Genomic DNA, 18,455 nt, shown 5'->3' with positions numbered 1-18,455 from the left:
CAATCTTTACTTTTTCTACAGATAGCATTTTTGACGAGAGCCAATGCACTAACTGAAGCGATCTTCAGTGAGAATCAGGTCTTTCTTAGGGTACCTATTGTTTCTTCAAACGCGTTTTGTGTAAACACGTTTCGTAAACGACGTTTCATGGACATACATTTCATGGACACACGGTTCATCGACACTGTACGTTTTGTGGGCACATGCCTCTGCGATGTTTTGTTGACAAAGCATTTCTTCACTAAGCCGCTAAACGCTAGCGCGCGATTCACTAAGGCGAGCTTAACCAAACCATACCCCCCTCCCCCCTGTGATCAAGGCGAGACGAAAAAAGTTTGTTACAAAAATAGCAGGGTTGTGTGTGACGAAACGTCTCAGGTTTTTCGATGAGACAAACACAAGAAGCCTTTGAATCAAACATCGCATGTCGACGAAACGATCTGTAGATGAAACGTCAGTCGACATATTGAATGCCACGGGGCAAAAATTTAGATCCAGAACCGCGGATATCCGTATCCGCAGCAGCCCCTGACATCGGCATCTGATCCGCAATCCGCCAAAATTTGTCTAATTTTTATCGGCATCCATTAGTTTACTGCGGATTTCCGCGGATACCCGCGGGTAATCCATGGATATGCACGGCTCTAGAAATATGCGAGACAAATGCAGTCGATCAAAGAGGTCTCATCATGATTTTGAGCAAAAATATACGAATGAGTGTAGTTGTCATGAAAAAATAAATAAAACTGTAAATTGAAAATTTACAGTTTTATTTATTTAAAATTGAAGGAAAAATAAATAAAACTGTAAAGGGAACAAAATAAATTAACAAAGCTCATAGGTTCAGCTTCATTGTAAGGTTGGCACCAAAACGGCAAGGGTGCTTTCCCGCAGGAGAACTCTTTCTCAGGAAAAGCCGCCTTCAACGTCGCGGCCTCAAAAGCAGATGCTTTCCCGCAAGTGTACATTTTATGCGGTGAAGCTGCCTCAATTTGTTTCAGGGTGAAAACGGGAAATTCCAAAACTTCAAATGTAACAAATCGATCATAGCCTATCTTCGCACTTTCAAATTACTCCTCATATTGAAGATACGCTCATATTCAATATGGCTGTACTTTCAAAGAAAGAAGTGTACTCTAACAACAACAAAAGACGTTCATGCTTCCCACGCAGTATGCTTATATTGCTACTCAAAACCCACTAAAAATGCTGCTCCATACAGAAATATCACCGTAGAATCTCTTATTAAAATATTTGACACGCTTCATATATCAGTTCCGGGCCAACCTAAAAAAGCTTCTCAAAAGCTTCTCAAAAGCTAGCACCCGATGGTGTTAGCGTTCTTGACAAACACTTCCAAAGAGAAGAGAGAAAGTTTCGTACCTGCTTTGAGCAGCACTATCTGGTCATCTTGAGAGAGCTTCATGAATCCCGGCACCATCTTGGCGAACTCAATGATCTGCTGGATGACTTGGGTCAGCTTCTGCGCGCAATCCAGCCACAGTTCCTCGTGCGCCTGGGAAGGACGACGAAGCCATTCACTCCCCAAACTCCTCTGCCAAATTACATTGTAGTGGTAATCTAAAAAGTCAAGTCAAAGACCTCTCAAATGAGCTATGAGTATGCATACGTATATCAACTGCATCTCGCTCTAAATAGCTTTGAAATGGGACCTTTATTCAATGCGGTGGCCAAAAAGGTGGGAACAGCAGGGAGGAGCTTCCGTCGTACCACCTCCAGCGTGAGCTTCCTACTTTCGGTGACGCTTCAGTGTCTCGTAGACCTCGGGCGCGCGTGCGCAGAGCGAAGCAAGGTGGAAGGCACGGCGTGCGTGCCAGAGGCCGCGCGTTCGAAAGGCATGCCCTGTCGTTCTTGTCCTGTCTTTGACTACGGTTGTTTATTCGTTCGACCAGGGTTAGGAGAGGACAATCGGAGTCGCTTTTCTACGGAAAAGAAATATTTCGAGAGGTCGCAAAAATTGCCGACTCAAAAAGAAAAAAACAAAATGCTGTGCTTTCTATTAAAGGCATGAAAATACTAAAGGTAGGAAAGTCATACAGAAATAGGGAGTATTTTGATTCGTATGCCTCCGGCCAAAACTCAAGCTCGAAACGCTGCATGAAATTGCGGTGGAGGCACGCCATTACTAACTTTGAACTCAACGAGCGACAGGCTGATTTAAAGGCACCCTTACCGTGCTAACGTGACGTACTACAGTGATAAAAAAGATGATGCGTGAGAAAGGATGTTGGGAAGCAATGTGACATAGCAATCGTTTTGTCTCTGGTACAATTCCTATAAGTATTTCATTAATGAATGTGTTCTTCGTACACTGAAATGACACGATTACGACCGCACATGCTCTTTTCATTGCTGCCAATGTTGTCAAAATGTACTGTGGGCCGGGAGACGTCGAACTGTCCTGAACGGTTTCTTCTCCTAGCCGCCATCATTGCCGAGATGAAAAATAAATATTGTCGTTACAAGTTCTCTCCTTTTTCCTCAGAGCTTTCCAAAGAAACAAATGTTTTTTTGTTTTTTTTTTAACTTTCTCTCTCTATTAACTCCCACTGGCTGTTCAAAGGGGCACATGATGCTAGCATCTCCAGAAAAGGAAAGCCTCGTGTTGAAATGCACTTCGTTCCAACGTACACCTACTAAGTGGTTTCATTTTCCAAAAATACATTTTTGTACTAGCAAAGAGCAAATTAAGGGTTTAATGGCACAGTGGCGCGCAAGATTATTGCTCACCAACCAAAACCAAATTACCGTATTTTCTGGCCTATAAGCTGCACCCTCCTATAAATGACCATTTTCACAAAAAAGTTGGTTTACACGCCTCATTTTTATGCAAGTCGTACAAAGCAGTCACGGAGCACTTAGAAAGATGGCGCACGTAGTCGTTGCAGCCACGGACCTATGATATCATGATTCATATCACCTTCGAACCACCGGAGGAGTGGACCGGTGCTCCAACATTACTCATTTTTTGTAATTGTCGGCGTGGCTCAGATCTTGCACAACTAAGGTCCATATTTACTTGAAAAAATCCATATAAGTAGCACAAGCATATGAAATGCACTGACAGACATTTTGAAAAAATCCGTGACTTGTGTACTGGAAAATATGCTGACTGCTACTAAAACATAACAGCAACACTAAGATTGACAAGGCTGACATCTGCAGCCACTTGAACAAAGCTGAAACATAATTAGAAATGAGGAGTTAAGAGCACTGTCTACATTCATTACTGACTCCATGCTCAAAAGTCATACATCTAGAAGTGCAGATTATGAATAAATTTCGAATGACAAATGATGTTTCGTTAAATTATGCCAAAACCATTCCTCAAATGCTTTGATCTTGGTCTTTCTTTTAATTTTCCAACTCCACCATATGTTATCTGTCATTCGATGAACCGATAATTAAGATAACCACGCGGGATCGCTTTCACATAGCAATGTGTTCCATTGAAAACGAGAATTAATGGAAATGCCCGCTCCATTACGGGACTACGCCACTTTTTTCAGGCACCTAGATTTTCTGCATGCCAGTGATATGATTGGCCAAAGCCATTTTGAAGCAGCTTTCGGAGCAGCCGAAACAGTGTTTGGGAGCAGCAAATGTGGCTTTTGGAGCAACCAAAACAGTGTTCTGGAGCAGCAAAAGTGCCTTTTTGAGCAGCCAAGACAGTGTTTCAAAACAGCAAAAGTGGCTTTTGGAGCAGAGATTACGGTGCGTGGAATGCGCTTCCGGCCTGTGCGTTTACTGCGGCCTAGAAACTGCCTATCCCTTCCGACCCAACGATGTCGTAGGAGTGTCGCGCTGTCGCCGGCACGATCCAGGCAGCGTCGCGGCCATGACGGTGGTTGTGGCCGACGCCAGTTCCACCGCAGGTCGTTCGCCGTCTGGACGGTCCGTGGAAGCTTCGGCAGCTGGGAGTCGGGACGCCACGACGACGGCAGCGACGCTAGTGCTTTGTTCCAGAACCCTTAAGGCTTTGTTCTTTGTTTTGTATCAGAACCCCTAAAAGCCAGGATCGCAACATCAGACAGCGTGACACTCCAACGCTTGCGACGTCGTTTGTTGCAGCTTCCGGACCGCGTTCGAAGCGCGGGCGCAACGGGACACCAAACGCACCGGGCGAAGACGCGCTCCAGGCACCGTAGACGACGCCCCTAGATAACAAAGCCACCGCACCGAACGAGATGGCGTCGTCGGCGAAGGACAACGCCGGGTACGGGTTAGAGGCGACGATTCCGTCGACGTTCGGCTCGAACTCGGCTCGAAACCGAGCGCCGACGAGGCACTCGTTTCCAATTTGTGTCCGGCGTCGAACTTCGCAGGCAACGCAAAGACGTCGGCGCTGCGGCCTCGTCTTCCGGGCGGTGTCGCCGTGGGCCGGACGAAGGAGGGGAGGGTCACCATGTTTTTGTAGAGCATGACGCGCGAGATGTCCAGCGGCTTCCTCGTCAGATCCTGGATGTGTTCGGTGGTGTACAGGCAGGTCCGGCTGTGCGCGTCCGACACCGTCTTGGCCAGCAGATCTGCACAAATTCCGACGAGGGAAGAGAGGGGGCAGGGGCCCGCCAACACCACGTCAGATGTCGGAAACATTAGCCGCAAATCAAACGGTGGAAGAACACCGGATCTCCAAACTGCGAAGAAAAGGCCACTGGCAATGTACGCTTGTTTTATGACGACGATAATTCACGGAGAAGGGATTAGTATTGTTTTATATTATCAGTTTTATATATAAGAAAATCACATCAGTGTAGGGGAGAAATTGGTGGTGGAAACTTTTCTGTTGTTTTTCATTTGATTTTAAATTGAATTCTCACGGCCACTGTAATCTTGGGTGCTAAGCACAAGTGGGAGCTCAGTTGTCTTTGTTCTATTAAGGCTTTAAAAAGAAATCTGAAGTTAATCACAAACATTTCTGCCAAACGTTTTAGGGGCGAAGCTCCTTTGGGGCTAGCCATGTCCGTATGTCCGTCCGCCGTCGGGTGCACGTGCTTCTGCTCGTGAGCTCACGTGCTCACGAGCACGGAGCACGTGCTGCCGTGCTCGTGTAGGGCAAAATAAAACAACCGCATCTCCACGTGGTGAATAATGTTGATTGGGGCGAAGCTCTGGTGGTGCTTGTCTGCGTAGACGGTGAGCCGCAGCATGCCGAACCTTTCGTTCGTTTTCATCCATGTCAGAAAGAGAATGTGTGGTATGGAACGTGGTTATGCACGCATTTGAGCATTTGACCGCAGCGTCACATGGATGAAAACGAACGAAAGGCTCGGCATGCTGCGGCTCACAGTCTACGCAGACAAGCACCACCAGAGCTTCGGCCCAATCAACATTATTCACCACGTGGAGATGCGTTTTTTTTTTTGTTGTTTTTTTGCAATATCCCATCCAAAAACTGTAACACAAAATATGTCTGCAATCTTATGCATACAGAAGAGAGTGCAAAAGAAGCAAAAAAAATCCTTACAATTTTAGCTTTGTTCTTAAAAAAAAAAAGTTATCACATGTCAAACTTTTTGCAATAATAATTAAAAATGCCAATGTAAAAAAAAAATCTTAGTAGTTCAAATCTATCAGAAATCTTAGCCTTGTTGCACCCTCTGATTTATGAGGTATCCAATCTCAAAGAGGTATATTCAGATCGACATGCTAAATCCAAAGATGCAATGGACCAAACTTTGTGTTGAGAACAAAAACATTAATGCTGAGAAATGAAGAAAAAACTTACTCAGAACACATTTTAAACCGCCTGAATATATAACTTTGAACTGATATAACTAAGGAAATGTGCACTTTCTGACTGGAATAATTTGAAAACATGTAATTTGAGACTTTTTGATTGAAAAAAAGAAACGTTCTAAAAAAGTATTTTTCTATCTTTTTTTTTTTTTTTTTTCGAAACCAGGGTTACCTTTGATGTCAGTCTCGTGATGCAGGCAACGGGTCAAGTCATACATCGCGCTATCCCAGACTGAGAAACAAAACAAATGTTGTCCTATGTGTTCAACATTTCAAGTAATATCTCAGCGAGCTCCTATGTTATGCGTCAACCGAAATCTCTGTCTTCTGTGTTTTCCTTCTGTGCATCGCTTTCACTTATGGGTAAGAACAGTCTATTAGAGGCTTGGGAGTCTCGTGTTTGAGAATTGAGTTAGGTCGTCCTCCGAGCACACCATTCCTTAGTCTCGGATGATTATTTTGCGTGATTGTCCGAGCCTTGAAACTTTCGAACTTTTGCGCTGCGCCCAGTGTGCTCTAATTACGGCTTTCGTGCTCCAAAGGAACACAGTGCTGACGCATTCCTGAAAAATGCTATTTCCCATAGAGAAAACATCTTTGGACTTAGATCTGTCCAACTTTCACAAAAAAGGAAAGCTGGCAAAGTGAAAACACAGTAATATTATTTTATGTACTTACCTGTCTCCCTACAGCATAAACCATGGTTTATTCACAATATGGTCAACATGATGCAGGGAAAATTAAAATCTTTGACATCACTAACATCACACAAGCATTAATTGCGATATGTTGAAAAGCTACGACAGAAAGGGGTGGTGGAGGGAAAAAAACAGACATACAAATAAACCATTATAGTATAATTGCATTTGCAACCTTGATTAAATATTCTCTCGAACAAAGTATCATACACCAATTCTCAATTTTTCAGAGACAAAATAAAACAAACCATTCTTGTTTATCTGATAGCAATAAAGCAGTAACGACTGTGTGGAGCAGATAATTGTACAACAAATAAATATCCCGTTCTATATCTTGCAACACAGACTGAATGCAATCATCTCGAACAGAATAAAAATTGATGCCTAGCAAGCAGCCTTGCACTTACTCAAACAACAGTTTGTGTGGTACACTGACACAAGACTTCTAAAGAAAGGGGCACCTCCTCCAATTTGACATTTTAAGCACTTACTGATGGCAAACCTATTAATCAAAATGAGTAAAAAAAAGCGAGCCACTGAAATCTGCATTTACACACGAAAGAATAAACACAGAACATGGCCTCTTTCAAGATGTCGTGCTCTGTGCAACGTCTTACTGTAAAACACAGTGGAAGAGCCCACTTCGTTCAAGTGCCCACTGTTAACATTTCCCAAACTTGGTAATTCTTCAAATCATACATCAAGCGCCCGATTTGACTGGACAAGCGCCCATGTCTAGATTTACCCAGTTTCCAGTAACATTGGGGTGGGCGTATTTTACGGTATCTCTTTATTCTGTCTCATGTAAATGAACCATACCAACACGCTCGGTTTTTAATAGCTGAAATCTCGCTTAAAGGAACTCTCTAAAAAAAAGAGAAGAATCATTAATTGAGCCTCGGGCATAGGACCGCTGAAACGGCAACAGCCAATGACAGCCTAATATTTTGCTTCCATTTACTAAGAAAGTGATTCAACCAACCTGTCTTACAGCATGTAGAGGACGCTATCAAACAACCAATGCAAAAACAGGCACCACACAGATCAATGCAAACTCAATGGGGTGGCAAAGTTCGCTAACACTGGCCACCGGGGAAGGCTGTGCTGGGGGCATGCAGTGCTGACACGACGGAGAACACAGAACGGCAACAGAAAACGAGCCAGATACAGCAGACCAACCAAACATGATTACCTCGGATTGCTGGCGAAAGCGGCATGGGCGTAGAAAGAGTGAAAACAAAAAGTTGACGAGGCAATGCATATTACCAAATTGCACTTGAGTCAAGCTTGCTGCATTGCGAAATGGGACTTTTCTGGATAAAATACCAATCTGCACCCTCCCCCACGGAGCGGTTCCAGAAAATCGACACCCACACAAAGCCATTCAGTTTTTGCTCTCCCCACTTTATTCGCTCGCTCATCTCTGCTGCCGAAATTAGTTGCACAGCCAATTAACTTTGAGTGCACTTTCACATTTCTTCTCTGCTTGTGTTTAAAAGCTATATTTAGTCTTCCTAATTGTGGCCACAGAAGAGGAGAGTACCGATCGTGTGGGTGCAAATTCTGCTTAAAATGAGTGTCAACGCTTACTACTAAGTTCCTCATTGCTGTAAAAAATAGAGAAGACACTTATGTGGAAGTCACCTTTGCCATGCATACGTGAGGAAGGGAAAGCGGTGTTTCAGACACGCAGGATTTCACTTGGCTATTGAATGAGCCAGAGTGTTCTTATTGCAGCCTGAAGCAAGCGGTAAACTCTCAATGTGGTAGCCTAATGCAATACTTCCTTTGCATTTTATATCGTACTAAGGCAAACATTGATACATAGAGGCCACGCTAGTCCTGCCACCCCTCCCCTTCCTGGGTTTTTTGTTACCAATTTTGCAAATCTGCCGTGGAATAAGGTCGATTATGTATTCACTGGAACTTCAAAACGGAATATTAAGAAGTTTCGAAAAACATGAGCTGTTAGAAACATCTAGTTATGTCTCGGCTGAAATCATTTTTATGGATTGGCTTAAGCAGCCATGTTATGCGAATCTATGTGAACACATTCTTTCCACCAAGAATGCAGTAGCTCCATACAATGCAGGGTAGACATCATTACCATAAATTCTTCAAAAAGCCCACATATCAGCTTTTTCTTCCTACTGCTTGTAAACAGCATGAGATGCTCTTGCAAATCAGACAAAAGAATGTCAGCAAGCCACACCATGTCATGACATGTCATGGTTGCAGTGCTTCAACATCACCAACCCACTTAGTGCCCACCTGTTTGGCTCATGGCAATGCTCCAAGCAACAATGAAATGACATGAGGCTCATGGAGAACTAACCTTCTTGGGATGCCGATTTCAAATCTGAATCCTCTGTGGGTCCATGGGGAAGACAAAAAGAAAGACAACATTGCATTAGCCGAGCAGACACAAGGAGCGTGAGAGCAGAGTCAATCTGATCCACTGCTCCATCTGACGACCATCACCAAGGAAGAGGGATCCCACGCAAGTTTTGGACGAGGATGCTTCGAATTCCGCAAGTCATGCATTGGGAGAAAGAAGCGGCAGCGAAGGAGGAAGAAAGAAGACACCCCGTCGGGTGTCATGCAAAATGCAGTCCAAGCGTGACTGCTGAAAAATATGTGAATGCCAAACGAAAACACAGCAATTTCAGGTTTTATTTCCTAAGCGGAACATTTCTAACTCTGGAGCATGTTTTGCCATGACATACTTTGGCCTGGATAGCTTTGTAGCAACTCCGATAGCATGCCTACTTGAGCTCAGAGATGTTGATCAGACTCCAACTGTGTTGCTCACAACTGAAAACTGTATTGAGCCTTATTCAAACATTGTGTTTTCTACTTGGAAAAACCTGCAGTTTTGCATATTGCAATCAAAATTACTGTCTGAAGGTCTCGTTTCTACTAGCCACCAATTCTTTGCCATCTTTTGTGAAATTGTCACTCACATTTCATTAGTGTGTAGACATACAAATCAAATAAGATGCATAACAGACCTATGCAAGGTATGTCCTTTGAACATTGGCAGAACCAAAGCGATAAAAACTGAATTGTGCCAAGCCTGTGGTAATAAAGAATGTCTTAATTTTGAAATAAACTATCTTGAAAGCAGTAGTTCAACAGAAACTGGATAGCACATCTGAGGAAAAATAATGTTTACCCAAAAACAAATGGAACGACTTCTAAACAAGATCTGCAAATGTGACGGGTACATTTTATTCCAAGTTGCAATCCTGAGATTGCCTATAAATGGTGATTTTGATGGAGGACTTGACAGTAAAATAAACGCCGATTGGACTTTTTTATCTTATAAGTTCAAGCATGCCATAACCACCATAGAGCCTCAAGCTGCAGATGGGTTAGGAAGCAATGTGGTTAATGAGAGGATGGCAGAAGAATAAAATAACTGCATTGCCTGAGCCTTGGCAGGGTCGAAGACAAACGAAGCAAAGCGGGTTTGAACACTGAAGTGCTTGCAGTAAGGATCGGACAACAAGCCCCTCAACAATTTCAAAATGGCTCTCAGGGACCTGATAAAGGCTTCTAGTTATTTCTTCCAGGACCATATACTTGCTTTTAAGTTTTCTTCCTTGTATGCCAGCAAACAGGCAGCCCCAGCCTTCCAGGAAATATTGTTTTCTTTCACTCCCCATTCAACTTTTTACTTTCAAAGTATAAAATGAGCTTTTCCCAGACACAGAACCAACATAACAGCTCTGTTCCAGAAAGAATGCAGAAGTTTTTCTAAAATGCATCAATTGGTGGGTACCCCTTTGAAATACTGATTGAGCCGCACAGCTTACAAAGAACAATAAGAAAACCTTGCTCATTAAGGCAGAAGTGTGAACGCGAATCCCCAATAAATTGAGCTCCAACTAACGGCAAAAGCAAACGGTCATTTTTTTTCTCCGCCCTAGCACGGCAACTTTCCACCAGCCCTCCAAACAAGCTATGCGGACGCCTCTACCAAGGTCCGGGCATCGAGACAACTCGCAACGACACGAAGCAGCGGCATTTCGTCAGCACCACCACCAGCAGCCAGTGTGTTACACGGAGAGAGGGGAGAGAGCAGGGGAAGGGGGACTGACCGAGGTGCGAGGCGAGAGAGGAGGCAGGTACAACGGTGGTGGTGGTGGTGGCAGTGGTGGAGAGCAGGCCGTTGGTGTCCGGCGTGGGGTCCATCTGCTGGCGCTGCTCGAAGGTGGTGCTGTCCACGTAGTCCGTGCTCATCTCGAACTGGATCGTCGCAGGCGTCGCCGTGTACGCGTACCCGTTGGGTGTGTACGAGGTCAGCTCCTCCGGGTACGTGTACCTGGGTGGATGGGAGGAGGGCACGGGGATGTCAGAAGGTGCTGGGAGCACGCAAGTGCTCCGGAGGAACGTGCCGCTGGTTCCATAAAGGTCTAAAAAGTAATTCTCGGTTCCTTAATGTTTTCCGCAAATTAACTGAAGCAAGACAGCCGAGAACCCTGCACATTTACAGTGCCGTATTTAAATTTAGCTGACTTACATACTGCTAAATTGGGCGAGAAAATTGTGAAGTCACGCGATACTGTGATGTCACAATATTGGGGTACTGAGATTTCCTGCTTAATTTAGCGGAAAACGTTTCCCGCTAAATTTAGCAAGCAACGAGTACTGTATATTGCCGCGTAATGGTCGGCTCCAAATATTGGCCTAAAACCCCATATTTTTGGCCCATCAAAAACAATATAATTCTTTCTTTGATAATTGTCTTTATAGATATTTATTCTTGAGATACTGATCTACGAAAAAGTCGACTTATACGCAGTAATATACGGTATGTCCATGAAACAAAGTCAAATTTGGGGGTTTTACGTGCCAAACCAACCACGGGCATCTGGCACGCCCCAGCGGAGGACTGAGGATTAATTTCGACCACCTGGGGATCTTTTGATGTGCAACCGAAATCTCGATTACACGGCGCCTCCTCCGCAATAAGCCTCCGTCAGATTGCGAACACCTCGGCCGGGATTCGAACCCGCCACATGGGGATCCGTACGCCCGCGCTCTCGCCTCGGAGCCACCGAGGCAGCGTTCATGAAACAGACACAGGAACCGCTCCGACACCTCACCAATAATGCCTATAGCTGTAAAAAGACCCAAGCCTCCAGCATAATTAACTGCCTTACACAGTTGATCACAGCGGCAAAATTGATTTCCACTGACCGCTCATAAAAAATGTAGGTCCTTGCTTTTTGCTTTACTCGCGTCTATTGATGCATTTGTGTCAAATGCTCATGATATTCAAAATCACGGGACAAATATATGCTAGAATTCACCTCTAACTCATCTTTTTTTTTTTCAATAATCCTTTTAGCCTTCCTTTCAAAAACCCTATAACAAAAAAAAAAATTTAAACAGTTTGGTTGGGATACGTGTGCAGATCCACCTCTCCTCCACGCGCCCGAAATGCCAAGAGATAAAACAAATGGGAAGGTGGTGACTGCCGACTAAATCGCGTCTCGCGCCGTCACAATTGCTCTAAAAATATTTTTTTCCTGTAAATTTTATATTTTACACGCGTGTCCCAACCAGACTGCTTAAAAAAAAAAACTTGTTTTTCCTTTCAGGTGCCTTTTAAGGGAACAGAAATAAATAAATAATAATGACAGCTCACTGGAGTGCGGGCAAGACCTCCTAGATAGCGAGACAAATAGTTCCGAATTTTTTAATCACTTGAGTGCATCACTTGACGAGGACCGTGGCAGCGTTTGGCTATGACTCATGTCCTTGCCGACTGAATGCGAGACCCAGCCGAACGCCCATGCGGCACTTGCTTCTAATCTGCACCCAGCGCTGGTCTCGGGTAGTCAAGGCAGAAAATTCGACATTAAAGCCGGGAGGTGTTGGTCCGATCGGCTGCCCAGCTAAGACTCACCCCCCGTTGAGGAAGGGCACGGCCTGGTTGGATGAAGAGGGCGTCTGCTGCTGGTCGAAGACCGAGCTGTCCGGCGACGTCTCGGTGGCCTGGGCCCCCTGCGCGGCCGACGCCAGGCCCTGGGAGGCGCCGGACTGGCCCGTGCCGGGGTTGGTCCCCTGCGGCCGCACCAGCTGCGCCCGGTGGAACCGCACCTCGTCCTCAACCTTCTCACGCTGCTTCTTGGACATGCGCCCGAACTTCACCGCTGCACGAGGGACAAGAGAACAGATCGAGGATCAACAATGGGCCGCACTGCGCGAGTATGGTGCATCGAATGAATCTTCTACTGGTGTGTCTGGCGTCCTGCAGTCCCGTGTAGCAACAAACTATGTCGCAGGGGCAATGTAGCTTATGGCCGTCACAACGGCCATAAGCTACATGGAACTCCCGTGGAAGGGCTTATGGCCCTTCCACGGGAGTTCCACAACTGAGGTAATCTAGTAACATTGACGCGATTCGTTTCCATCACAAAGGGGTTCCAAGTGGCAACACACTCTGTCACAAGAGCCAGTGTGTCACACGGTCGAATGCCGCGATCCTGGCGGTTAGTCGTAGGAATGTCGGCAAGAAAGGAGAGCCTATGCGAGAGTCGCCGTCGTCACAGCGTCGCGGAGTCCAGGCTCGTGTCTGTTGTGGTTTCCATCGACAGAAAAAGCACCCGCTGCATCAACCTCCACTGCTTTGCCACTGCCAGGATCGCGACAAGTAACAACGTGACACTTTTATGACGCCATCCGGCGGAGATCGAGGGACCGCTTTTTAGGATGCGGTAAACACACCGGTCGGAGACACGTTCCAAGCACCACAGCACAGGTCCACTTTTCCGTGCAAGAAAAGAAAAAAAAGCCAGCGTAGTTTAAACTGCGCAGAAAGACTGGAAACCAATGCCGCTGTCGAAAAAGGAGGCTGATGGTAGGTGTCCCTTTGCTAGCTTAATATTTCTACTGCGTGACAAAAGTTGACTGAGGAAAGAAACTGTACGACGCAGCAACGCTCCATTTCATCCTACAATGAAGCACAGTGGATGCTACGAGCCATTCCAGCCAATAGAGCAATGTGAACGTATCACGTGGCTACGCACCCCATGTTTCACTTCGTGCCTCCCAAAGGTTGCGTGACACCCACATGGCATTTGACTGGCTTCGATGGATCGTGGCGTCGTCTGCGGTCCATCGTAAGGTGAAACAGAGTGTAACACCAGGCAAAAAGAATTGAGAGAGGACAACGTACTTCATGTCCCTTTCCCTCTATTTTTTTACTTATATTATTTTTATTTGGGCTTTGGGAAAGCTGTGCCTGCCTTGTTCTACCTTCTCTGTACAATCCACGACCGAAAAAAAACGTGCATTTCGTATCTGTTCCAGTCCAATGAACCGAGAAAACAAAATCAACAGGTTGGTAGGATTTTTAAGCAGGTCACAGAAAAGCTGGAGAATTGTAGCATGATTCATCATGCTATATGTTGCTATATGCTGCACTTTTGGGGCTTCGGCAACAATAATTATATATTTGTAGAGCACAAATCTAGAGCAGCAACAATGACTGAAAAGAGTGCAACACAGTCAGCATGAACACACTATCGCCACTTTGCCCTTTTTCTTCTTTCAAAGACAAAGCTATAATTCAAACTTTGTGCAATGAAATGTGGCTATACGGGCCATTAACCGGGGAATTTTATGTACAGCGCAAGGCTATTTAAATAAGAGGTGAAGAAAGTGCCTATATCACGTTTGTCCGAACGAGGTAGCACAGCGCACACTTCCCATCAGCTGCTTTGGCCTGCCAAACGCTGTGCAGTCACTTGTGGGAAGATGCGAGTGCAAAATAAGAAGGGAGAGTGTAGAAGGGGAGCCGGGTCTCCGGGAACGAACCATCTCGAGACATCCCTAATGCGAGACACTTTTGTAGCCGGCAGTACTGGCATCGGTTCCTGTTCACACGGTCGACGACGCAGTTCTTCTGCCTGGGACACTGGTAGTTGACCACGCTTGACTGGCTTCTCCTGAAAAATCCCTGCGCGAGAACGAAAAAACAAAAATAAAACCATCTTCACCCATTAACCTTTTCAGGAATGTTAATGTTCGTCTTTTATTAATGTCATTTGATGTATACAGTGATTCATAAATATGTTCAGCGTATTGTACGCACTCCAAGAAGAAACTACATATCGCCGGGCACTCAGTCCCTGGCCGACTGCAGCACTAATAGTTAAGATAAAATGGCTTTTTTTTATTAAAAATTATTTTTTATGAGAAAACGGCGAGTAATGGAACCAGCGAGCACATGCAGTCTCAAGTTGCTCACTGACAATCTACAAAAATTACTCGCCGCCTTGGATTTCGATATGCAAAGTTCTGAAACTTCAGCAATCTGATCGCAACCTCTAGCGTTACATTTGTTCGGATACCGGGCGTTCGATGACGCATAGCTTATTTTGTGGCAAGGAAGAAACATTGGTTACCTTCTTCACTTAGGACCCGCATTTTCTCACTATAGGGCTGCGGGGAAGAACAATTTTCTAGCGTCTACTTCAGAATACCATCTGCGCGGCCTCGGCACCGTAATTAAAATAATCGGTCCTTTCATAAATGGCGGCTGAAGCCGCAATGTGCTCCGTCGCAAACATGCGACTGGTGTTCGCATCATGCAGGTGTCAAATGTGGGCCACTGCGCCTGGCAACAGACACGCGAGTTTGTCTAAACTCCTGCAAGCAGAGCGAGAGAGGGAGTGGAACTCAGATATAATATTGGCGAACACATGCCGCGGCATCCGATTATCGGCTACAATAAACGTGATTATCGAAATTCTGACACGAGCGCGTCAGCTCTCATTACCTACCATAAGTTATTCTGAACCACAAAATCGCTGGCACCTAAAACATATGCGACCCACGGTAACACCACAGAAACGTCCGTTTTTTGTTGTTGTTTTAGCTTTGCTACAGTATTTTTTGTACTACATGGGAGTATAAAAGATTAACAAGCTTCAGTCGGAAAAGCATAAAACAAAAAGCCTTCAAAACACATTTCTTAAAGCGTCCGAACTCAAAAGTGGACCACTTTTCTTGTTCCTATAAACTGCAACTATCCTAAGTACTTGAATACTTGATCGCCCCCATAAAAGGAGTGGCCAACATGTTCCGGCTTTGTGCTACCCTCGCAAGTACTAGTGCTACTTGATAGCAGATATTTTTATTCGCATATAAGCTCCCGCAAATCCACTTTCCCGCTTGGCGCACGAGCGTTAGGGCAAGCCAGCTTTCAGGCGCAAACAACGAATTTCTAGTTTGCGTAGTAATAACGCAGTTTTTAGATTACCACGCGTTTCTACTTTTAGATATATATATGAACGAACATATGCAGATGGATGAACCTTACTTAATTTAATGATTCCAAGAATCAAAGTTTTACGAACTCAACGAAAGCCAATATAAACGACCGGAGCCCCCCCAGGAGATTATATATATATATATATATATATATATATGGTGGTTAAAGTCACCAGGCTCGATCGAAAATGGACCGTAAAAATCGACGCCTGCACGTAGCAATCTAAACTTTTCGTCAAAGGTGTAATTCACAGGTCGTTTTTTTCTAGTAAAATTACAAATAACGCCAAGAAACCTGCCAGGGTCTACGACGCGCAGCAACGCAGACGACAGGGGTTCAGTAGCGTGGTGTGTTTGGCGTTCGTGTGGATAGATGGCGCTACGTCCTACGACCACCGTAGTTTATTAAAATGAATATAATATTTTTGAAATGTACCTTCGGTTAAAAAATAAATGCGAACAATAAAAGCAAAAGAAAACGCGTCTGCATAACGGCGGCGCTTTTGCTGCCAACGGATTTCGTCTGCGTGTCGTCCGCTATCTTTCGCTGGTCGGCGGAACCTTCAGACGCTGCTCCCGACGCCATCTATCGATACGAACGCAAAACACACCCCGCTACTGGACTTGGTCGTCTGGGTAGCCGCCCGCTATAGACCCTGGCAAGTTTATTGGCCCTATTTTTTACTAAAAGAGAACTACGCTTTGTAATTTCCCAAGAAAAAACCGACCAGTGAAATACACCTTTGACGAAAAGTTTAGATGGCTACGTGCAGGCGTCGATGTTTACGGTCCATTTTAGATCCAGCCTGGTGATATATATATATATATATATAGATAGATAGATAGATATATATAGATAGATGTTAGCTAGTAAACTTTAATTGATTATTTCGTTCATTAGTATGTTTTTGCAATCCTTGGCGGCTGGTAGTTTGTTCCCACAGAGAGTTTGATTCCATCTCGAGCAGCATGTTTTTAGGGATTTCTGAAAGCTACCGCAGAAACCATACTTGCCGCCATCTTATAACCGACACATTCCTCCCGTAAGCGGAACCCACTTGAAGAAGCGAAGAAGCAAGTGACGATAAAATTGTATTTGTCTTTAGGGAGTTTTCGTAGATCGCGTTTTCCCCTCCGCTAAGCCGCCCGCAACGAGGAAGCCGCTACAGCGCCTGCGCGCCGATGGCCTTGACCGTAGAGTTACGGGTATCGTAACGGGTTGAAGAGAACGTTTCCGGACGACGAAAACCATCTACGAAATCTTTCTGATCTTTCTCCCCGGGTTATAGGGTCCCTTCGCCACCGCCTGTCGAAGATAGATAGCGCCACTCTGCGCCCGAGCTGTCCACCATTAGATAATCCGGCCACTCGAGTAATCAGTGATGCGGTGCACGTACCTTGCAGCCTTCGCAAGTGATGACTCCGTAATGGACACCGGAGGACTTGTCACCGCACACTTTGCATGGAATAATCTCGATTTGGGCTGCAGAGAGAAAAAACAAAAACAAACCAGAAAGGTCAGAGAAAATATATATAAAATCCTAGTTGCGCGCAGATGCGTCATCCCGACAACAAGACCAAAATCACAAATGCGGTTAATGGTCCGAGTAGTCATCGTGCAAAGATTTCAAGAAGAAAAAAAAAAGCAAGCAGCGTTTCCAGGCAGCATGCCGTGTCCTCGCGTAGGAAGTCGAATGTTGGATCGAAGTGCATATCACAATCGGGCAAAAACACGCGTAGAATCGGGAAGGATACGGATGCGGTATGTACCGACGTGCGTCGATCAACAACTCAACTGCTAGTACCGAACTGTTGTCTTTCATTATTTCAGCGACATCGTTACTATATTCCATTTCGTACCCTCGTGCGCTTCGAATAGATCCTTTGGAAATGTACATCGAGCAACGCTGGCGGTCGCCATTTTTCTGGGACACGGAACGAGTAACTGGGTTCGAGCCCTGGCCAAACGATGACGCAGTCCTCGTTCGTGTCCAGCACATCCTCGAAGTACGTATCCAAACTTCGAAAAAGACTCTATTGTGTCAACAGCCACTTATACGTTGCCATTAAAAAGGTACGTCTAGTTCCGCCACTAAAACCTGCGTCAAAAATTAAAAAAAAAACGTTATTATGTCATATTTGTTGACGCTGACTGTAGGAAACGGCATTTTCCATGTCGCTAGATTTGACGCACATAGTAAGCACGTCTAAAACGAAAAGGTATACATACACAATATTTATTCTTTTACCGCAAAACTAATTTTTGCATCGTCGATCGCTCATTTGTTGCCCCAATGTATGGCTGGTGGTCCGAAACAGATGCCGCAGTTTCAGAACTAACCGTTATTTCAATCAAAAGTTAGAAGCGATTTTCTGAAATTTTTAATGGGAAAATGGGGTTCGTTTGTTCCCCGTTTCCAGTCACCGGCGCCATTCAGCTGCATGTATCTCCGTCGGCCGCCATTTTCCGATCGAAAATTTGAGAAGAAAATCGCTTATAACGTTTGCATAGGAAAACGGGTAGCTCTAAAACTTTTGCATCCGTTTCGGACCGGTAGCTCCACATTTGGGCGGAGAATGAGGGCTCGCCGATCTGTAGCTTATTTGTGCTATTATAAAAACAATGTAATTATTTTCTTTCTTTCCTTTTTTTTTTTTTGGGGGGGGGGGGGGTGGGGGATTTTGTGGGATGTCAATATAGATTGCAGA

At 45.0% G+C, this 18,455-nt stretch overlaps 1 protein-coding gene across 8 annotated transcripts in view; it reads right to left on the bottom strand.

Annotated features, from left to right (window-relative positions):
- Positions 1-18,455, bottom strand: part of LOC8033041 (probable nuclear hormone receptor HR3) — a 181,442-nt gene that overhangs the window by 14,068 nt on the left and 148,919 nt on the right. For 4 of the 8 annotated variants that reach the window (XM_029969591.3, XM_029969773.4, XM_029969717.3 and 1 more), the window contains 7 exons: positions 17,144-17,229; positions 14,289-14,430; positions 12,376-12,622; positions 10,562-10,785; positions 8,794-8,826; positions 4,426-4,547; positions 1,384-1,516 (listed from right to left, as the gene is read on the bottom strand). In XM_029969591.3, the coding sequence (XP_029825451.1) occupies positions 1,384-1,516; positions 4,426-4,547; positions 8,794-8,826; positions 10,562-10,785; positions 12,376-12,622; positions 14,289-14,430; positions 17,144-17,229 (987 nt within the window). The remainder of the gene's footprint in view (positions 1-1,383; positions 1,517-4,425; positions 4,548-8,793; positions 8,827-10,561; positions 10,786-12,375; positions 12,623-14,288; positions 14,431-17,143; positions 17,230-18,455) is intronic. The other 4 variants (XM_040502030.1, XM_029969654.4, XM_040502032.1 and 1 more) reach the window with 1 other exon arrangement.

The sequence above is a fragment of the Ixodes scapularis genome, unplaced genomic scaffold (genome assembly GCF_016920785.2).
Source record: "Ixodes scapularis isolate PalLabHiFi unplaced genomic scaffold, ASM1692078v2 PGA_scaffold0__279_contigs__length_252992795, whole genome shotgun sequence".
NCBI classification, from domain to species: domain Eukaryota; kingdom Metazoa; phylum Arthropoda; class Arachnida; order Ixodida; family Ixodidae; genus Ixodes; species Ixodes scapularis.
The sequence above is the reverse complement of the archived record's forward strand: the minus strand, read 5'-3'. Positions and strand labels throughout refer to the sequence as shown.